A 24,194-nucleotide genomic window follows, 5' to 3' on the forward strand; every position below is an offset into this window, starting at 1 on the left:
ACTTTCGGAATAGAGAAATTTTGTCTTTCAAAGTTTTCAACTCCTTCGATTTCAAGAGAAGCATCATTAGCAGTTGAAACAAATGATGAAAAAATATTTTTTGAATATTCGAAAAGTGCACAAAATTGAGTAATATGAAAGGAAGCACCCGAATCTAAGAGTCAAAAGATCTTAACGGGAGGAGATGACATAGCGGCACCGAAAATTGATCATTTGAGTAAGGGTTGAAGAGCCTCCATGATTTGACTTAAGGACAAAGCCCCATTGTAGGAAGTAGATGGATTCAAATCTTTTTGTGGTTGAAATGTGGTAGACATAGCCACCTTCTTTTTCCACTTAGGGCAAACCGGCTTGATATGTCCCGGTTCTTTACAAAAATGACATAATTTTTCCATACTCCGTTAAGAGTCAAAAGATCTTAACGGGAGGAGATGACATAGCGGCACCGAAAATTGATCATTTGAGTAAGGGTTGAAGAGCCTCCATGATTTGACTTAAGGACAAAGCCCCATTGTAGGAAGTAGATGGATTCAAATCTTTTTGTGGTTGAAATGTGGTAGACATAGCCACCTTCTTTTTCCACTTAGGGCAAACCGGCTTGATATGTCCTGGTTCTTTACAAAAATGACATAATTTTTCCATACTCCCTTCCTTGATTTCATCTTCTATTTTGTCCTCCTTCTTCCCTTACTCCTAGATTTTGATTTTGATTAAAATGAGGAGGCTTATATGCTTTTAAATTGCTTTCGGGCCTAGAGACGGCATAAGCACCTTTATTTTCATATTTACTTGAAGGCATGGCAAGAACACTTGGGTTTGATTTACTCATTCCCAAACGAGTCTCTTTCTCCACTTAATTTGGTAAGAACATCTTTGAGAGGAAGAGAAGTAAAAGAAGAGAGGAGAGAAGATCTTATTTGTTCGAATTCGGGTCTAAGCCCATTCAAAAATTAAAGAACCGATCTTCTTCCAATTATTTGTGGCGAAGCACAATGGCTTCTCCACTCCACTTTGGTTCAAGCATAGCAAACTCGTCCCAAATAAAAGACAATTCGGCAAAATATTCTCTAATGGTTATTTCGCCTTGTTGGAGAGTCAAAGCTTTCTTTTGGAGATAATACTTGTGAGATTAATCTCTTGAGGTATACATCCTCTCAAGATATCCCCACACTTGAGATGCTCTTTTAAATTTCAAGATATTTGCATTGATTCTAGTCTCAACCGAAAAAAAAAATCCATGATAGCATTTTGTAGTTTTTCATCTCCCATTCTTTATGCTTTTTGCTATATTCTTCAAGTGCTTTGGCTCTTTCTTCTTCATCAAGAATTTATATTTCTCCCTTTTCAACCATAGTAATTTTTTGCTCCGGTTCTGGTATTGAACCTTGGACATACTCCCAAAGTCCCTTAACTTTGATGTGAGCTTCCATATTACCGGCCCAAACATGATAGTTTGACCCATTAAGCTTGAAACCAAGAGAAAACTGAGAATCTTTTTCCGTCATATGAGAAGCTTACATGAGAGACTTCAAGAATAAAAGTACTTACCACAACGAGTCTTTAAAGCTTGATTGATGTGGTGTGATTCACTAGAAATGAATTGTAGAAGCTCTCCACGCCAAATGCAAGGATGAAGTATGAGCACGCTTTTCAAAGCAACCACCAAAATGAGGTAATACACGAGCAATTCTTTTAGAAACCAAGCTCTGATACCATGTAAAAATGTCTTCAAAGAGACAACATACACAAGAACACTAAGTTCTTAACGAGAAACATGTGCACAAAAGCACAATAAGAACACTTAGAACAAATGTGCACAAAGGCACAATACATTCAAGAGATCATAATTGCACAAAGGTATATAAAAATATGAATCTTTATTCAAGTAGTGAGAGAGCTTTTGCTAAAAAGCTTAGAAAGCTCCATATAGACATTGGAGCCCCTCCAACGGTCACAATTGTGACCGTTGGAAGGACCCAACGTCTATATGGTGGGGGCCCCAATGGTTCAAAAAATAAAAAATAAAAAAAGAATAAGAAAAAAAAGAAAAAATACAAGAACAAAAATTACATACATATTCCAAGGGGAATATGCGTAAAATGAGAAATGATAGATTTACCCTTATAGGGTATTACAAGAAATATTTATTTATATATATATATAGATACATATACATATTATATATATATATGTATATGTATATGTATCTCTATGTATATATGTATAGATATATATATATATATATATAAGGTACATTTTAACACAAATAACATGATCCAAACCATGATTCCTATCAAACAAACTATGTTGAGTACATCCATAAGGTTTAATTGAGAAGATACAACCTACAACCATGATTTCTAGTATATGGGAGTAGGTACTCCCGGAGCACCGGAGCATTACTATATATATATAGTAATGCTCCGGTGCTCCGGGAGTACCTACTCCCATATACTAGAAATCATGGTTGTAGGTTGTATCTTCTCAATTATATATATATATATGAGTAATGTGCGCCTGCCCACCTTCTTGTTCTGCCTGGTTCTTCCCTCTCAAAAATCGTTGTTTTTGGCATTTTTTCTCACATCTAACACCATAGATGTGATCTAAAAGTTTTGTTTAGTGGGAACCAGCTTTTGGATCACCAGAATCTGACCTGTATACAGGTTTTTCCGGTGATCTAAAATCAATGGCTATGAAGGTAGCAGTTTTTCCCAGCTCATAAAAACATGTTTTTTCATAGAAAAAACATGATCCAAGAGCCGATTCCCACTAAATCAAGCATGATAAATACATCTAACGGTTCAGATCTATCATAAAATACTTCAAAACTATGGGGCAGAACAAGAAATGGGACCCAATATGCTCAGCTCTCTCTCTCTCTCTCTCTCTCTCTCTCTCTCTCTCTCTCTCTCTCTCTATATATATATATATATATATATATATATATATATATATATATATATATATATATATATATATATATATATATTGTTATCTCATTGTAATATCGATTTCAAGAAATCTGTTCCAGCATTAGAAAGTTATTGGTTAAGAGTTACTACAGAGCCATTATTAGGGTAAGAAATGCAGCACCTTCATCTTAAAACATATGATGTTCAGGTTTGTCTCCTTGAGCAAGCTCTTTTGCTTGTTTTCCATCAAAAGATAATTTTGTAACAACAAAAAGCTTTAAGCGGTGATTTTTTTTTTTTTAAGAAAACACACCCTTATATTCTCATTAGTGTGAAAAGATGCAAGCACACTACTCTCAGTGCAAATACAGTGTAGAAAAAAAAAGAACAAGAAAAGAACCTGAGGTAGAGTACCTTCATATGTTACAAGAAATTAATAATAAAATCTGACTGAAAAATTGGCATCTTAGACAAGGTTCCTCAACCAAGTCTAAAATGCTCCAGAGAGATAATGATGACTTTGTATATTAATGGCATACTCAGGCCCATACAAAATGTACAGATTCTTCCTCTCATGATTCTTTCATCTAAGAACTAATGAAAGGCAAATTAGAAGGAAGCATGGAGCACAGGATTTAGTAAGAACTTGGTGACTCATTTCCAAAAATAGGAGAAAGATAAACATCGAAAAGTTTCTTACATTGTTAGGGTGACAAGATGAAAATAAAGAACTCTCAAAGCAACCATGTAGATGATGGCTCCTAAAGTTACTGTTCATGTCTTGAGAAGCAAATGGAAAGAACCTTATATCTTCTGTAAATTGGTGTTGGATCACAAAAGGCTAAAATTAGAGCTTTTATTTTCAACCATTTTGTCAGAAGCCTATGGTTTCCCCTCCATTTTCAACAACCTTCTTATCAGAGCTATCATTAGCAGAAGCACAAAGCGATTCTTGGCTTCCTCATGTGTTATGCAGCCTACTCAATTCCAACATTATTTTTGGGTGCATCCATTGTTTCCATAACAAAAACAGTACTAACCTAAGTCACACGGACTCGGTTAGAAGGTCGACGCACCCGCGTCGCCCGTACCCAACACGGGTGCGGCTTCGGACAAGGGGCGGACATGGTCAACGAAGTGTCAGACTCGATCAACGCACCAGGGCCAAGTCCGTCCACATTTTGGACTCAGTCAACTTTGACAGAGTCTATTTTTGTCTATTTATGATTGTTATATATATATATATATATTTTTTGTCAACTTTGACCTATCAACTTATTGCTTTAAAATTTACAACCTTATTATTGTTATATATATATATATAGCTCTGCACCCGTGTCCAAAATTTTTGAAATTGCTCCGCACCCGTACCCGCACCCGCACCCGCACCCGCACCCGCACCCGCACCCGCACCCATGTGACATAGGTAATAACCTATGATTTTCATCATCATAAAGCCAGCCCCTCCCTTTACACATGTTAAAGCTTCAATCTCCTCCCTTTATCTTGGGCCATTTTGTATTTTTAGCAATAGCAGATTCCTCACTACCTGCCTTTTATGTTGGTTCCTAATAGCCCTACAAAGTACAAACTCTCTTCTGCTAGAATAACATAACAAAAAGACTTTCATGGAAGCTGATTATTTTCATCATTAAATATTTGCAGCAGCTAACCACAGTAAGACGGAAAACTTTTCTTTTATAAAAGTCTTCATTCCATGTCCAGATATGTGAAGTACATCTGATAGGTTGATAGCAAATAAACTCATCTGATAACCCACAGAACACAATCCAAACTTAAAGGCCTTTCTGCTTGCTTAAACCTTACAATTTTCATGGTATGAATTAATATTTATTCTTTTTAGTATATGCTGCCGTGCTATATAAAAGTTTCAATAAGTTGTATTGATTGTGCGAGTCATCACATCACAAGTCAACTCTTCAAGCTACATCCCCCGTGCAGAGGAGTCAACTCCCAAAAGAAAAAATAGCTCTAATAGCCTGTCCATATGCTAGGACCAATTCATAAAGCTTTTATGTGAAGTCTAACATTTGTAATTTGCCATGAATGAGCCCAAGTCACAGTATATTATTCAGACTATCATGTTCTTAACTTCCAAAATTGCACGAATGCACCACTCAGTTTCATTTAGCTGAAAGAAACAGCATACGATGAGTCACAATCACTATCGTATGAGAATACCACCCCTACACATAAGATGTGGTTTGTAACGTTCTTGAAAATCAAGCCCTACACACATAAATAATGAAGAAAACCTAAAGGAAAAAAAACACATACTACCCTAATATTTACTCTTCAGATGAGGGATGGTGCTGCTAAACTGTGTTATTTATGCATAAACAAGCCCTAATTTTAGGGCAATACAATGAGGGTACAGTTAAATTCAGAATTTATGAATATTACAAATATGCCACTATACAGTGGCATCAACATTGAGGCAAATATTACATTAATGCCACTTAAAGGTAGTATCAAGTCAGATTTTTATATTACAAAATGGTATCCTGTTATTGCCCCAACAGTTTTATATCATGATTGAACAAAGTATAGCTTGTCCATCAAATTATTAGTACACAATTTCGAAATTCCTTTCAGGAACATGTCAACCACTTGATTTTTCATGTTTAAGAACCTAAAACAACTTCTTGTGATCCAACATTTTCTTGCACAAAATGTTGACCTATTTGAAAGTGTTGATACTTATCATGCTATGTAACATAGACACGAAAAATGACCCACTGTACCTGTGTTGACACACCTGGGTTCGGGTACCGGGTGTAGCATGCGTACGTTGTGGGTCAGTTTGGGTCAGGTCCAACTATGACCTAATCCGAAATTCAGCTGATTTTTTTACCCGAAAACCTGAGAGAGAGAAAAGGAGGAAGAAAGTGGTGGAGAGAGAGAGAACGGGGGAGGCGTATGTGGGCCTCCATCTTCTTCTTCTTCTTTTGTCGAAGGTGCCAGAGAGAGAGAAAGAAAAGGGGATAAATCTTCCCCTTTTTGCTTTTTATTTTATAAAAGAAAATATCAAACTGCCCCTCCCTTTCTTTAAAAAAAAAATCGTCTTACCCCTAATCTCCCCAAAATATCATCCGCTCATATAAAAATATACAAGATGGTTCGGTCCAACCTCATCCAAAGTCCAAACAATATATATAGCTGTGTCGCCGTACCCATGTGACATATTATCATGTAAAATAGGATTCTTTTGGCAAGGTTATAGCATTTCTCTTATCATAAAAAATAATTGTTTAATGTACTTTCATTTTATGAAATAGTCAATAGGCTTCTTATCCGAATCACTTCTGCAACAGTGATAGCAAGAGCTCATATTTGGCCTCAGTACTTCATATAGCTATATCTCTTGTTTCTTTCTTAATTTCTTCCCAAGTTCACACAATAACTTGTAAGTGATTTTCTTGTAGCTCAATCACCAATTCAATTTAAATTTGAGAAACCAACATTAATTAGGACCTGCAATATTTTGGAACCAATTTTTCAGTGTACAAGTTTATTCCCTATTGTTGATATATTGAATTATTCTTTTTAAAGCTTCCAAATATACTAACTATAGGGCAATGCATAAACTAATGTTTTTGATTTACGGCATAAGTTATGACAGGCAGAATGAGTATCAAACACTGTAGGATGTCTCCCATGCTTTTGTACTTTAAGAGATCTGCATACAGTTCTCTTTCTAAAGAAAGTTTCTTATCCATTATAACTAGAGTATCCATTGATTTGCAATTCAACATATCTACAACATGCACCTATGATTTTCCAACTAAGTCAGTAATATATATATGAAGGGGGACTGTCCAACCAAAGGAAGGTCCAAAATCTACAACCAATGAAAATCGACGACGTTCCTTCTCTAACGATCGAGTCTTTCATCGATCGGACTTTACATATTGGATTTTTATCATTCATTTAGTGAACAACATATTTTGGATTATAAATTTTTAATGTTTAGATGCGTTTTTGAAAGCGCTAAAACTCAACCGTCCACAATACTTTGTATTGTAAAGTTTCTAATGCATACTAAGCCATCGATTTTTCACATTTTGAAAAACATGTTTGTATGTCATAAAGACTTCGTGAAAGCATATTTCTTATTAAATAAATTATAAAAAACAAATATATGAGGCCCGATCGATGAGATGAACAAGCATTGGAGAAAGGGAGCCGTCTGATCGTCGTTGGTTGTGGATTTTGGACCTTCCTTATGTTGGATGCTATGTAGTCAAAAGCCCCGACTAGGCACCGACTAGTCCGCCTAGCCGGTCTAGGCTAAGTAAAATGCCTAGGCTTTGCAATTTCTAGGTGGGTACCTTAAAAGGTACCAATTTTGCTGACTAGGCACCGACTAAGGTGCCTAGTCGGCAACTACGCTGCCTCTGCCTAGGGACGAGGGTAGTTTAGTTATTTATTATTCATATATATTGTTCTTTTTTTGTTTATATAATTATGCGTATGTGTATGTTTGTGTGATTTGAAAACCTGCTTAGTTATTATATTTATATCATAGTCATTGATATCGCCAATATTTTGAAAATAACGCGATATTATTGGCAATTTCAAGGTTGGCGATAATATCAAAAATATATCACGATATTTTCAAAATATCAGCAAATAGAAAATATAGCGATATTTTCACAATATTTTTTGAGTTTTTTTTTTAAAAACTAAGTTTCCATTTTTTATTTTTTTGTTTATTTATATTTTTTATGAAAAATAATACAAAGCTTAGTATTTAAGTCACAGGGACTCGGCAAAACAGGTGTCGCACCCGCGTCGACGCGATGCGGGTGCGCGTGCGGCACTGGGTGCGGTCAACACGACATTGGGTGCGGTCAACACACCTAGGGTCATTTTTGTCCACTTTTTGGCGTTAAAAAAATCCCCGATGAAAAGGAGGATTAGGGCAAAAAAAAAAATTGCCCCTAATCTCTCCTCTCCTCTCCCCCTGAGCTCGAGCTCTCTCCTATCGACGCCCCAGCTCCACCTCCCAGGCTCCTCCTCTTCTTTCGCAGGTATGTACCCTCTCTCACTCTCTTCTTGTGTCGGCAGGGGAGGGGTCGAGCCCCCCCCCCCCCCCCTGCACCCTCTTGCTCTCTTGTTGGGTCAGTAGGGGAGGGGTCGAGCCCCCCCCTCTCACTCTCTTGTTGGGTCTATAGGGGAGGGGCTGAGCCCCCCCTGCTCCTTCTGTTTTCGGCACAGGAGGGGTCGAGCCCCCCCCTCTGGCTCTCTTTTTGGGTCGGCAGGGGAGGGGTCGAGCCCCTCCCCCCTCTCGCTCTCTTGTTGGGTCGACAGGGGAGGGGTTGAGCCCCCTCTGCTCCCTCTGTTTTCGGCAGGGATGGGGCCGATCCCCCCACCCTACTCCCTTTGATTTCAGGGGAGGGGCCGAGCCCCCCTTGCTCTCGCTCTCTTGTTGGGTCGGCAGGGGAGGAGCTGAGCCCCCCCTTCTCCCTGTGTTTTCGACAGGGGGAGGGGGTTGAGTATAATTGATTTAAAAATTTTAATGTATTTTTTTTTTGTGTTTCCAGGATAAAAATGACGGATAAAGAGAAAGGACTTGCGTCATCCTCATCCCAACATGTGAGTTCTGCTACTAGTTTTGCTGATAGTTGCAGTGGGATCGATGATGTGGGGCCACTATTGGTACATGTAGATAAACTTGCAAAAACTGGAGAAAGAGGTGGTGGAAACAAGAAATTTTGATGCAAGCTCTGCGAAAGAGATTTTGTTGGGTCTTACACAAGAGTGAAGGCTCATTTGTTGAAGATACCAGGACATGGCAGCTTGCAGAAAAGTTGATGAGGCAATGCGAAGACAATACAAGAAGAATATGAGAAGAGAAAGGCGATGGTCGATTCTTCTGCAGTTAGTGTGCCATTTGCAAGCCACCAAGAAAACGCTGAAAAAAAAAGAAAAGTCAATGTATGAGGTAGAGGAACGATACAAGCAGCATTCAATACATATGAAAGAGAAGAATTGGATAGAAAAGTTGAGAGGTACTTTTAATCTCGTTCACTCTCATTTAATGCGGCTAGAAATCCTTATTGGAAGGATTTAGTAACATCCTTGGCAAATTATAATTTGAGTGGTTATGTGCCTCCAAGTTCAGAAAAAATACGAACCACACTTCTTGCAGAAAAGAGGGCAAATGTGGAGAGGTTGCTAGAGATTAAAAAATATTCATGGAAGCAAAATGGAGTTTCTATTGTGTCTGATGGATGAACATATATTCAAAGGCGTTCATTAATCAATTTCATTGCTTGTTCGCTTAGTGGCCCAATATTCTTGAAAGCAATTGATGCATCTGAGGAATATAAAAATGCAGAGTATTTGAAAGTATTGTTTATAGAAGTGATAAAATAAGTGGGTGATCAGAAAGTGGTACAAACCATTACAGACAATGCTCCAATTTGTAAAAGTGCAGCGTTGAGTTTGGAGAGTGAGTACCCTCATATTTTTTGGACTCTCTGTGTAACACACAGCTTAAATCTAGCCCTAAAGAGCATCTGCAACCCCAAAGAAGAAAAAAATTCACAAGCATATGCTTTATGTTCATGGATTGAAGATTTAGAAAGAAATGTCAAAAGCATTAGAAATTTTGTTGTTAACCACCATCGTGTTAATGTTATATTTAATAGGCATTCTGATTTGAAATTGTTGAAGATCGTTGAAACACGTTTTGCGTCCATCATTGTGATGATGAAGAGGATTAAAAGAGTGAAGAATGCTTTGATTAACATGGTGACTAATGAAAATTGAACATTCTATCGTGCTGATGATGATATCAAGGCTCAAGAAATTAAAAAATTCATTCTTGATGATGAGTTTTGGGACAAAGTGGTATGCTTCCTTCAATTTACGCAACCTACTTGAGAAATGTTAAGAGAAGTTGATAAGGATGAGCCCATGCTTCACAGAGTTTATGAAATGTGGGATGATATGATTGAAAAAATACAAGCTATAGTTTTCAAGCATAAAGAAAAAAATCTTGCATTTGATGATTCAGATTTTTTTAATCATATTCATTCCATTTTAGTCAGAAGATGGGATAAGAACAACACTCATTTGCATTGCATAACACATTCTCTTAATCCAAAATATTATGCAAATAAGTGGCGGGCTGGAGGTATTGGTCGTGTCCTTCCAAATTTAGACCCAGAGCTATCAAGACATAAAAATATGTGTATGACAAAACTTTTTTCAGAAGCATATCTTCTACATCAAGTCACACAAGAGTTTGGAAAATTTTCATCTTCGAGATTATATGGACCGACATTATTCGCGAGAGAAAAAGATAATATAGATCCTATCACATGGTGGTCAACATTTGGATCAGAAACACCTCTTCTCCAACATCTTGCATTAAGATTGCTATCGCAGTCTGCTCGTTCATCTTGTTGTGAAAGAAATTGGAGCACATATTCTCAAATCCACAACATGAATAGAAACAAACTCACCAGCAAGCGTGCAGAGGATTTAGTATATATCTATTCAAATCTTCGATTACTTTCACAAAGCAATGATGAATACAGGTACTAATTTGCTCTCTTAGTTATTTGATTATTTCTTAGTTTTCATTTAAATATACTTGTATTGTATTTATCATTTTCAAATTGAGTTTGTAACGCAAACAAGGAACATCCAAATTTTGGAATGTAAACCCAGAAGAGTGTGACTTCAAGGGAGAACATGATTTCAACATAACAAACATGGATTTAGCTGAGCCCAGTATTCCTTTCTAATGATGCATTTGATGATGAAGAAGAAAATTATTAACATCCATTACTTCATCAAGATATACTTTGGTATGTAATTTAGTTCTTTTATGCTTTACTTATTTGATTGATATTTAGGTCGATTTATGTAATTGTTTTACTTATTTAATTGATAATTTGATATTTAGGTTGATATACTGCATGCATGATGAATGATATTATGACAATGTTAACTGTTAAATGTTAAACTGTTAAAACTTCAAAATTATATATATATATATATATTTTACATTTTTGCCCTTGTCGTACCCCCGCACCTGGGTTATTTGGAAATGTCGCATCCCCGCACCCGCACCCCGCACCCTGCACCCATGTGACATAGCTTATTATTTTCTTAGGTTTTTTGGTGTTATTTATATTTTTTCAATTTTTTAAACTCCTGAGATTTTCTCGAGATCTATCAACTTTTGAAAATGTCTTCGAGAAATACCCTCGCCAAGAAATTACCTTAACGATATAGGTGACTATGATTTATATGTGTGTGTGCTACTTTGCTTTTGGGATTTTTTCTTTGAAACATTTAAAGCATGCATAATTAATTTTAATTGATTATGTTTATATATATATATATATATATATGTTACTTTGTTTCTAATTAATTTTTTTACAAAAGCTTGAAAGCATGTTTAGCATTATGAATTATGTAATATGTTATTTATATATGTATGTGTTATTGTGCTTCTGTGAAAGGTTGAAAGCATGTTTTGTTGATTATACTGAATATATTATGAAATAATTGAATATATATATATACAATTATATATATGTGTATATTTTGGTTATGTATATTAATATATTTTGTGAAAGCATGTGTAATTTTGTATTTTGTGTACTTTTTTTATATTTAATTGGGGTACCGATTAGTCCCACCTAGTCCTCGACTAGTCGTTTTAGGGGTCTACCGACTAGGCACCGCCTAGCGCTTTTGACTACATAGGTTGGATGGTCCAACCAAAGGAAGGTACAAACTGTCCAAACCACTTTCAAAATTCAATTTTAAAAGTGTTTTTTAGCAACCGTACAAATGTTGTCTCCATAGTCAAAAACCAAAGAACCAGCTCTTGTAGCAAATTTTTCTGATATGTAAGTAGGATTTTATAATGTGTTAAAAATCATATGTTTCAAAATTTTAAAGTTTTCTAGATCATTGAAATTTTTTAAGTTACATAGATCATAAAAATCCAATCTATGCATCAAAAAAGTTCACAATAAGAGTCAGTTCTTAGGTTTTTTATCAAGAAAATCACATTCATATGGTCGGATTTGCCAAAAAACACTTTTAAATATGATTTTTAAAAGTGGTTTATAACCTTATAGGGTTTGTACTTTGTACCTTCCTTTAGTTGGACTGTCCCCCTTATATATATATCATGCTTTTTTAATTACAAAAAATGATTTTTTGATGCTTAACTATTTACAAAAAATCTGAGCTGTTGATATTCAAGACTTAAAAAATCCTGCTTATGCATCACATTCGGATGATTCAATAGCCCGTTCCTTTAAAAACAAGCATGTAGATCTCAATGTCTCATCCATAGTCAGTTTCAACAAAAAAACCCATGAAATCTCAGTTCACACACACACACACACACACACACACACACACACACATATATATATATATAGGCGTCCACCAATTAAGGTGTGCACTATGTGCATTCAGGTCAAAAACATCTCTCAGACTTTATCTGACCCCATAGATATGTTCAGAATGGTCTGTTGGGTAAGGATCACATCCTAGATTGTGTTTTTTGAAGTAAATTTTTTGAGTCATAAAGTATTGATAAATTGTGGGCAATTGATTTTTGTAGCCCTTGAAAACTCTTCCTATAGATTGCAATCACACGAGTTTTTCCTTGAGCATCTGATTAATTGGACAGTCGAAGGTAGACCCATACAAGTGTACACCAACACCTGGTGCACAAGAGTAAGAGAGAGAGAGAGAGAGAGAGAGCTCAATTAAGTTTAAATGATGAAAAACATTAACCATAACTTTCCTGCTAGTGATAGGGACTGTTGGAAAGAAGGAAGAAATTATGAAAAACATCAAAATGCATTACCTTAAAAGCTGCACATCCTCCTCATTCAACAATACAGGAACTAGAGAAATTGCATGATCCAACAAAGAACCTGCAGAACCACAACTCTTGCTTTCAAAGGCAGAAGTCAACTACAGAAAAATGGAGAAAGAGCATCATCAAGATGAACCTTACACAGATTCTCGTAAACTGCAATGGCTTTTCTAGCATCAGAGTCCGGAGAAACTTTGGAAGAGGTGTTCTGCTCCATCCCCGAACATTCAAGAAATTTGTTGAAGAATTGATTTCTCTCTTCCTCTGCAGATTGCAAAAAAGTGTATGCAATCAAAACATGACAACACAAAAAAGAAAAAAACAATCAGAATAGTCATGGTACAAAAGGCAATGATTACCTCCACAAATGTTAGGGACAAAACAATGGAGATTTGCAATTATTTTGACCATAAATGATGTTTTCTGTTGTGCATGAGAAACTGGAGGTATACAGTTGACAGAAGGGCACTCAATATTGTCTATAGAACCTGCTTCTGACGTCAAAGTTCCAGAAGCTCCTTGAACTGATACAATTACCGATCCAGCAGCATTGAATGGTTCATACTCAACAGTTGCATCTTCTTCCAATACTGGGGTTTCAGTTGAACACCAACTTGATATAAAGTCATCATGAGATAAGCTTAAAATATCAGCCAAAACTGGAGTCTGCAAAACAAACCACCACAAGAGACAAAAATAGAGACATTAACTGCAATCAAAAGCAATGTTCCTGCTCACAAAGATTCTGCTCATCCAGTAGGGACAACTCGTGAACGTCACCAAGCTGAAGGGATGTCATGAGTTCAAAACCCACAGGTATATGTCCCTTGCAGCGAGGCCGAAGCTTGGTATACTCCCTAGTAGATAAGGGGGACCTGGGGTTTTTACACCAATAAGCTCACAATTAAGTGAGGTGGTTTCCACAGTTATCCAAGAGAAAAAAAAATACAATCTTAATTTTAAATGCCATTTAGAGAAATAACATACAATGTTGGCTGTAATGAAAGATCGAAAGTTCGAATCATCGGAAAAAATATCAGCTAGGCGCATTGAATTGAGAAGTACAAGACCCTTTGGTTTCTGGTTCATGATAGAACCATTAAGCTGTGTTTCTCTGCCAAATGCAGCCTTCAATAATGCAAGCACCTGAACTCAAGGCAAATATATATTGGTCAAAAAAACCGGAAAACATACAAAGAATGCTAAGATCATCTCCAATCATCACAAAACAACCTCTAGGGCAACAGATTTTGCTAAATGCATACTCCTTGAAGAGCTAGCAACCTCATCCAAGTAAGAAATGCTTTCTGTTTCACAGAGCTGCACCAACTGAAAAGAAGATAATATGCAAGCACATTAAGGTCACTTTTTGTGGATCTTGGAGTTATTATGTCCTGTTACATGAACTTACAATGGAAAGCACTTTAGATTTTATCCGGGAAACAACAGCCACTAGACATGAAGATTCTGCAAAATGTGGCTGTACATTTAATTTAAGAACTGCTAGAGCCAGTGACAGAACACCTCCGTTTCTACATAGCTCCTGAGATTTGAAAGGTAGAAAATATTAATAAAGAGACCAAATAAATAAATAAATAATGCATTTATTATATATGTTTATTTCCATCCAATAAGATAGAACATTTTGATGACATGTAGAATCTTTCTGAAATACAAGAAACAACTCTGGTCCACAATGAATAACCTTGTTTCTGAGAAGGCGTTCTCGAAATGACTTTTGCTGACATAAGAACATAAGTATCTGTAAAGAAGCTTCACATTGATGTGAAATGATATGAACCTCACTTTCAGTATTCAGAGGGCTAGCTGTTTTTTTTGTTTCATTAGCCAACATCACCAGTTTCATCTGGCAAAATATAATGTCTACATATACTGCATCAAATGTTGTATCCATAAATATATCAACCTGGGAAAAAAAAGGAAACGGTGAACATTTCATACCTCAAAACCAAAAGCATATAGTCCATATGTCAGAATAGTAACAAAAGCTTCAAAAGGGAAAACTAGTGGCATTGCAGATCTCATGAGGAATGAACATTTTTTATTTTCTCATTTTTTTATCTGCAAAATATTGGTAAAAAAATTTAATTATAAATAAGAAAAAATAGGCACAAGTAGCAAAAATGAAAATTACACAAAACATAAACAGCCCATTTTCTCATAAGATAGCCATTAAAAATGTAAATATTGTGATAAAATCAGGACATTTTCATTAAAGCAATATTATCACACTGTTTCAAAAATATCATGATATTTTAGACATTTAAAACTGTGACAAAAATATCATATTGTTTTCCATAACATTTTCAAAATATTGTGAATACTTGCCACTATGTATGCTAATTAAGAGAATAATGAAACAAGAATGGTCTATAGAGTTTAAGTAGCATTAATGACATGATAGGCAGAACTGAACACATATATATAGATAGACCAACCTGCCTAAGAAAAAAAGGAAAACATCAAGGCAAAGGAACAAAATCAATAATTAACAGGCTACCAATTCTAGGATTTAAATACCATGCCTTCTAAATTTCTTCCATTAACTTCTGCATCTAATTTTGACTTATCAGAGCAAGTTAATCTCTTGGCTATCACTTTACAATCTCTGTTTCATTGGTTGTCCAAAAAACTCATCTCCATTCTAACATAATGTCCGCAAGTACCACCAATCACTCCAATTAGAAACAATGATGCCTGAATTAATTCAAGACAACTAAACAAGCTCTAAAAATCAGAGTATCAACAACAGGATTTGTGAGGTTTATATTTGCTTTATGAGCTCCATCAATAAGCCCAATATGTGGAATGCTTGCCCAGAGGGCTTCCTAAGGTGGGGCCCACCATAAAATTGACTAGACAAAGTGCAAAAACAATTTATTTTCTTCGGTCAACATGACAGAGAATAAAAGACAGCAAAAAATAAGCACCATATTATCTACCCAAGGGTCTCTAGAACCAATTTCTCAAGCCAAAACCGAACTTTGCTAAGATTTTAAGCTGTCACATGGGTATGGCTGTGGACACATGGATACAACCATTTTTATGAAGTTTTTCAATATGACATGCATATAAGGGGATAAAGTATGATGGAAAAAAATGGAGCATCTGTACTGTAGCTTTCAAGCCTAGGTAATCAAAACAAAAGTGCTAATCGGCACCTAAGTCCCCTAAAAGGCTAGTGAGTGCCTAGGCAGGATTAGTTGGCCTAGTTGGGACCAACAAGAAAGAAATAAAAAATAAAAATATATAATAAATTCTTAAAAATAATAGAAAGTACATATTCAACACAATTTATGAGGCTAAACAACTGAAACGAAAAATAAAAATTACATAATTCATGAACGAAGCTAAACAATTAAAACATAATTACATTTCTAACATTCAAATCCATCTAAATAAATTTTTGTTTAGCTGCATTACCTAGAGGTTTACAAAAGATTACTTAAAATAAAAGTATCAAAAATATGAAAAAAACTGAAAGTTTTAATTGATTCAAAATACACAACATGATTATAGTGTCTTAAACATTATAAAAAATACCAACTTTGGTGCCCCCCACTTAGGTACTCGCTTAGACACCGAAGTGCACCTAGGCAGTAGACTTGCGCCTAGGTAGCCTAGGCAACGTAGGCTAGATTTTAACTACTAAGTGTCATGACAAAATCAAACTATTGCAAGATGCCTTGCAAATAGTCAACCTAAAAAAACCCAACCACAAGTCTTATGCATTTCTCTGATTAAACCCCAAGACCTACGCATCTCTGATTTAAAAGATATGTGCATATATGGGTTTATAATTGGTACTAATGAAGGTATGGAACTACTTAGCTGGAAATCATATGTTCAAGCTATACTGATTCAACCTGACCACAGAGATGCATTTAGCACAGTTTGTTTGCTAACGATCAAACCTCGGATCATGTTTTTTCAATATAAAAATTGATTTTTTGAATCATGAAATTTTGGTACGTTGTGGGCTGCGAAGCTCTTAAAAAAGCTGCTTACATGTTCACAATCACATGATTCAAAACTCATTTTCTACTAAACATGTAATATCTCATGGAATTTTCCCAATTTTAATCTAATAAATATGATTTTATTAAATAAATATATATATTTTTCGCTGCTTGAAGTGGTATAATATATATATATATAGAGAGAGAGAGAGAGGGACTGACATCAATTTGGATCTGAACATGGGTCCTGGATCCATTAGCCGAGACCCATACATATATATAGGAGGTTGATGTCGATTTGGATCTGGTCATGGGTCATGGATCCATTAACCAAGACCCATAGTCCATCTATGACAAGATAACTCAGTTTTTAAAATAAATAACAAATTTAAAACTATATAATAAAGATAAGTTATACATAAATATATATATATATATTAAAGAGTTAGAATTAGGAGTTCTATTTCCATAATTATAGAGGGGTGTCACCTCCTGGAGGAGTCCCTCTCAAGTTATAAAACATTAGAAAAACTCTCTCTCAACATCGGTTTTGAGAGTGAGAGAAAGAAAGACAAACCAGTTTGCAAACTGTGTTTGATTAAAAATCTGTATGCTTATTATGTGAAACCAGTTTGCAAGCATGTGTTTGGAATGAAATCTGCATTTTTAATGAGCTGCAGTCTTGATGATTAACCAGATTGAAATTTGTGTTCTTGTTGAGCTGTATTCTTTATGATTAACAAGATTGAAATTTGTGTTTTTTCTTGAGCTGTATTCTTGATGACTAACCAGATTGAAATCTGCATGTTATTGAGTTGTATTTTTTATGTTAAACCAGATTGAAACCTGTGTTTTGTTTAACAAGTAATTTGTTAATATTAAACCATATTGAAAGCAGTGTTTTGATTAACCTGTAATCTTTATATGTTAAACCAGTTTGAAATCGGTTGAACCAAGAATCAGCCTTGTGGATTAAAGACATATTCTTAGGCTGACAGAATCAAGACAGGTTTTTGAATTCAGCCAATATATATATATATATATATATATATATATATATATATATATATATATTGGCCAAGATGTATATATATGCATAATAGGCTATGTATACAAATTGACCAGCATATGAACATATGTATAGGTACATATACTAAAACATATTTTGAAAAAGGTTTCGAAAAATCTGATTTGATTAAATTTGATTTTAAAAGTAAGTTTGGCATGTTATAAAAATCCGATTCTCAGTGTATCATAATAATTTGATTTCTATTTGAAAAAGCCTTGAGGTGAGGCCCTCTCGCCTCAAGGCGCCAGCTTGAAGAAGAAAGCATTTTTTTATTTATATAATTAGTTTTCCAGTTATACAATCAGTTTCTTAGTTACTTAGTTACTGCTTCAGATGACATTATATTTTTCAGTTATATAATTAGTTTTCCAGTTATATAATCAGTTTCTTAGTTACTTTTATATGTTAATCTCATATTTTTTAATACTTATTTGAGATTTTTTATTTCTTATTGGTTGTTGCTTCATAGGACATTATATTTTTCAGTTATATAATTAGTATTTCAATTGTGTAATCAGTTTCTTAGTTACTTTTATAGGTTAATCTCATATTTTTTTAGTACTTATTCAAGATTTTCTATTTCTAATTGGTTGTTACTTCATCAATAAAGCATTTTTTTATTTATTTGTATTTTTAGATATTTTTTTATAGTTTTTAAAAGCTTTCAAAAAAAATTTTTGAGGCTTATCCTTTACGCCTCGAGGCATACGCCTCGCCTTAGTTTTTGGTGGAGCGCCTTGTTACGCCTCAATGCTTTTCACAACACTGGTTGTGGATATACATTGAGGTTGTATTGTGAACATAAATAGTTGAATATTTATGTGTGATTTTTATTCACTAAAATTTGCAATGTCATTTAAATCTTATTAAATTGTATAGTGGTTATGTATGAATTACTGATGGGCCTTTGGAGGCCAGGAGCACGCTTATGAGGTAGTAAATTGTAAATGCATTGCAAAACGATTTTGGCATTGTTTTAAATTAATTACATTGTTAAATTGATAGGGTAAGGACCCGAATATGTTACTGCATGATGATTTTCATAACTAATAAATGTTTAAGAATGGTAAAAGAGACCAGTAATAATTTTTCTTCCCTGGTGTCCCTCTGAAAGGGTGGGAACCTTGGATGGCGGTCATGGAGGACCGTGAAGATACTAAACTTCGTATGCATTTGTTTCTCCAAAAATCTGATGTGCTATTTGTGTTCCTGGCCATGGTTGTAGGAAACTTCTGCCACTTGGCCTGCGAGTGGTGTTGTTGACTGAGCTATAGTTATTCGTATACCAAGAAAATAACGTCAATGGATGTTGATTTTCTTGTTGTCTCGGTATTAGGTGATGATTCCTAATGTTCTAATTGATGGTGATGATTTCTAACGTCAGTCGAGGAACATGTGTAGAATCCAGTAATTAAAATACAAATTGTATGTTAAGTGACCACTGAGCACTACCTTGAACCTCGAGAATTTAGCCCGTTTGTGTGTATCCGCGGGTTTTAAGAAAGTGAAAATTAAATTATATGCATTAAATAGGGACATGCATGTAAAAGAAATACTAATAATTGAACTTAAAAAGTTATTCATGCATGTTGTATTGATTCATGCATCCATAAATGTTTAACGTAGCATGAAATTAATGGTTATGTTATTTGAATTGCTTAGACTGTAAGTTTGTTCTGAATGTGTGTTGTTTGTAGAGCCCTCTTAAGCTTATGTTTGGTTTGACTTATGCTAATTTTCCTTACTGTTCAATTTGAAAAAAGTCTCGTACGAGAACTTCGGTTCTTATCCTATTTTTAAAAAAATCTTTTTTAGGTACTAAGGCACAATGATGAAGAACCAACTTGCTGGAAGGATCGAGGATTATGATCTGGTGGTCAGGGCACTGACGTATTCGAGAGTTTTTGTTTTTTTTGGGAACTATGTGAACCCTCAATGGGGATTATTTGATTTAAATAAATTCAAATTCAATTCATAATTTTATTTATATTATGTCTAAAGTTATTGTTGGATTGTGTAAATTAAATCGGTAATGTGCCCCGGGTCTCTGAGATATTTTCCGCAATCCTTAAAAAAAAACTTTTTTGAGGGTCAGTTTGGGGTCATTACAAAACAAGTTCAATATATATATATGGTGTGATGGGTTTGCATTGGATCAAGAACTAGACTCAACCAACTTTCTTGATGTTCTGAAAGAAAGAGGGGGAAACAGATGATATTTTGAAAAATACAGGGGTCGGGTTGGAGACGAGGCTTCCCCCCTCTCCTCTCCACTTGTAAAACCCCAACAAATTGTGTCTAGTACCAGGTTTGACCTGACGCAACCCCTGTCAACACAGGCAACCCGTCCTTCCCCACATAACCATGTCACATAGATCATACACTTGACATCTTATAAAACCACTTCAAATAGACCCAACCACCACCTGCTTTATTAAGTCCCATGAGGCCAACAAGTCCATATATTTTAGTCATGTCCTCCTAGAGCACGCTCTTTTGCAATAGGCATTCATAAAGTAGTCTACATATTTGATGTCTACACATTTGATGCATTTGCAATATCAAGTTGTTTGATGTTACAGTTTTCTACCCAAATATTTTCTACATGTTGTGCATTAATGATAATGATATATAGTGAGAAGTAAATGTGTTCCTTAAATTACCACTCCTTATCTTTTAATTGTTTCCTACACCACCTAAGCTTGGTTTTTTTATGCCATAAGAATTACGAGGACTTGAATCAAGAGAAATTGTAGAATTCATTTACTATTTTCTAGATACCTATATGAGTGTGTTTCTGTAATGTATGTCATCTTCCTATTCAAAGGAAAGGAGCACATGGTATGACCTAACACCTTAGTAGGAGATAGAATGTGAAAAATTGGTGCTCATGTCCATCACAAACCATATAGTCCAGTCAGACTGCCTTTGTTTCAGCCCTGAACATCCTATAAACCTTGTCAAAATGGAACCTTTCTTCCCAAACATGGTCTGTCCAATGGAACCTTCCTTCTCTATAGTGGAACAGTTGAATGAAACAATAAGAATAGATAGCTCCTTTGGAAGAATTACAAACAATTAAAAAATATGAAACCAAGCGTGTGGTGATTATGTTTCATTGTTTGTGATATTCTTACCATGAACAAACAAACAGTTCAAAACATGAGTTCATAAAACTGAACCATTTTAGAACATCTCAAATTACAGAACTGAAAATTATTTCCAATGACAAACATGCCAAAGTAGCACTGGCATTTTCAAGATACGCAGACAAAAAATTTATCTCTAACCAATGTGCTTTTGTAGTAGAAAAATCAGAAAAAGAATACATCTTAGAAAACTAAAGGTTGTCAAGAATGTGGCATGCCAAAAAGTAAAATCAACACAACGAGACGCCATTATAATAGGCCTACTTGTTTCCAAATCAACTGAGTTCACATCCCTGGTTTTGCATATCAAGATTAATTTTGCTGTTGAAATTTTATTCATTTCTAACAGTAACGATCATGACCAAAAGGCAAATTTCCCACAAGAATTTCACTGGAACTTATACGGCAGCAGTAGCATACAGATAAAAAGAAAAGAGAGCACTTTCAAATGCCACCATCTTGTCATTCCTGGGTGCAAAACACTCTTTCTCAAGCAACTTTATTGCTCAAATGGGCGGATGCACATTTTCAAGGTCATTATATTCCTATTCAAATGCCACCATCTCATCATTCCTGGGTGCAAAACACTCTTTCTCAAGCAACTTTATTGCTTATTGCTCAAATGGGTGGATGCACATTTTCAAGGTCATTATATTCGTACTTTCTTCTTGCATGTACCATAATCAATGGACTTCATGTGATAGAGAATCAAGAAGCCCTATATAGCTCTTTAGAGTTCTCAATGGACTTACACATCCAATGCCTTATTGAGTTTGATGGCATTCAGAAAGGGAAGAACATGATCTCAAATATGCAGATTTAATAAAGAAGCAAAGGACATGGGCAACTAACACCAACCTTCAGCTAAACAGAAAAGTAAAGCTAATTGAAGATAGATGACAACCATGTTTTAAGCATGTTGTGCTTACACATTGCAGAGTAGTTTGCGAACATAATTGTTCATTTTGAACTCTCTTAATTTGTCAGTTATGTAATAAAAAAGTGCTGGCTACCAGCTTAAACACCAGTATATATATTGAATTTTTATAAGAGATTAGGTGGAATTGGCTTTAATCTGATTATCTGATAAACAGGATAAGCAGGGATAATGCTCTACCTGGATCCTATGTGAAACTATCTTATGTAAAAGAAAAGTATGTAATTTTACAACAAAATCTAATTTTTAAATGACAGAAGTTCATATCATTATCTTGATCAGGACAGTTAATCCAAGATAACATGAATAACTACAAGGTGCAAATACGGCCATTTTATATAGTTTTTCAGATGTCATGGTATAGTTTTCCATTAAAATATATGAATATAACCATGCTACTGGACTAAAAATGGAAAATCTATGATATGGACGTGAACTATAGATAGACACCTATCCTGCCTACCAAAATAGTGTGTCTAAAGCAACTTCCCCCCTGATTATTATTCCAAAGCAGGGCAAAAGAGAAAGATTAGATGGTAAGTACAAGTACCAGAATAAATATAGAGGGAAAACAGAAGGCACCTTAGGATGCACCAGCAGCACATTAACTAAGTCTTGCCATTGCGTAGAAATACAGCTTGTCAAAAGGAAAAGGTTGCAAGCCACTAGTGTGGAGTGCAGTACAGGGAGTGAACTCTCGACATGGCTTTCCTAATCCAAGAGACACTTCAGCAGCAAACAAATAACCAGACAGAAAGGAAACTGAATCAAGCACTCAGAACAAAAGTGAACCTGCTCATAGTGTGAAAGCATAACAAACATAAAAAAAACAAGGTCCAATATCTGTTCAGAAGTCTTCATTTCCTCCAGTAAAACCTGCAAAATAAATGAGTATTGGTTGACAAAATCCCAAGGATACATGAAGCAGGAAATGATAAAGAAGAAATACACATCCACAAATGGAAAAGAACCACATTGAATACAAGACAGAAGCAATAACTACAATTGTCAGTTTTGGGGTCCATACACCATAAAGTGGTTTAGAGTCTAGACACATAGCTAAAAAAATAAAAGCATCAAGACAGCTGCCTAGACTACAAAAAGAAGTATAAAAAACAGAAGGCATAACAATGCCATCCAGGTATAATCATATAAGTAGCTACACAATCCTTACAGTCGTGGTAAAGCACCAAGTGTTAGTTAAAAGGCTAGACTTAAGGTCACCAATAGGTTAACATACAGCCGCTAGGGTCCTTGCCAGCCCAAGCTTGAATGACCAAACTGGCATGGAGATGAACAATAAGCATAGACACCACCTTGCAGAGCAAAGAATATCACCAAAAGTCATCATTGAAGTTCTTGATTTCAAGAGATTACAATAATTGCAAGATAAAATTAACTTTGATGCAATAATAGATGGATAACGACACAAATTGAATATAGCTTTGGGGTACAAGATTGCTTACATGAGATTAGGAGATCCAGAAAGACTCTTGGCTTGTGAGAGACTAGGCGTCTAGGGATAAAAGGAGACTCATAGAAAATTGCAAGACACTAACCTTGGAGTAAAACTACAAAAGTATACAAGCCAAGTGCTTCACACTATTAACCATAGTTATTAGAAGCACCCTCTTCAGGAAGGGGAGTGCGCTTCCGAAGTGGGAAGCGTCAAACTCCCCCAAAAAGGGGCAAGCATGGGGGAAACTCGCTTCCCATTTGTGGGAAGTGCGCTTCCTACATTACAGAAAACATGCTTTTCATTTGCTTCTCAAATCACTTCCCAATCGCTTCTTCCTTGCTTCCCTCTTGTTTTTTTTTTTCATATTAAATGTATTATTTTTGGTTTCTTTCTCATATCCCCCTCACTTCTCATTCGCTTTCCCCTTGCTTCCCCCATGTTTCTCCATCGCTTCTTACATGTTTTCTTTGCTTCTAACACGGTTCCACAATCATTTCCAAAACGAATCCAGCTTCGGGCTTCATACTACTTTTTTAGCACTCACTTCCCTACTTCCACTTCATGCATTGCTTCCCGTATCCATTTTGTTTCCACTATGCTATTAACCTTTTAACCAAGGGCATTTCTATCATTTTTCATACCTTCTAAACCATGTGTGCATGTCTAGTAGCATTTTATTATTTTAATTGTTTATCTTTCATTTAATGGAAAATAGTCATGCTCATTTATATATATATATATATATATATATGTGTGTGTGTGTGTGTGTGTGTGTGTGGCCACCATTTAGTGGCACTGT

The 24,194-nt window shown here is 35.3% G+C and overlaps 1 protein-coding gene across 1 annotated transcript in view; it reads right to left on the reverse strand.

Moving 5' to 3' along the window:
- Positions 1 to 24,194, reverse strand: part of LOC149816666 (sequence-specific DNA binding transcription factor ATNDX) — a 57,452-nt gene that overhangs the window by 25,765 nt on the left and 7,493 nt on the right. The window contains exons 4-12 of the mRNA XM_089988170.1: positions 22,729 to 22,812; positions 22,519 to 22,647; positions 14,507 to 14,728; positions 14,213 to 14,344; positions 14,035 to 14,130; positions 13,789 to 13,947; positions 13,161 to 13,467; positions 12,943 to 13,065; positions 12,790 to 12,859 (exon numbers count right to left, since the gene is read on the reverse strand). Coding sequence (XP_089844296.1) covers positions 12,790 to 12,859; positions 12,943 to 13,065; positions 13,161 to 13,467; positions 13,789 to 13,947; positions 14,035 to 14,130; positions 14,213 to 14,344; positions 14,507 to 14,728; positions 22,519 to 22,647; positions 22,729 to 22,812 — 1,322 coding nt within the window. The remainder of the gene's footprint in view (positions 1 to 12,789; positions 12,860 to 12,942; positions 13,066 to 13,160; positions 13,468 to 13,788; positions 13,948 to 14,034; positions 14,131 to 14,212; positions 14,345 to 14,506; positions 14,729 to 22,518; positions 22,648 to 22,728; positions 22,813 to 24,194) is intronic.

Source organism: Nuphar pumila, chromosome 14 (assembly GCF_984573655.1).
Source record: "Nuphar pumila chromosome 14, dmNupPumi1.hap1.1, whole genome shotgun sequence".
In the NCBI taxonomy this organism is placed as follows: Eukaryota; Viridiplantae; Streptophyta; class Magnoliopsida; order Nymphaeales; family Nymphaeaceae; genus Nuphar; species Nuphar pumila.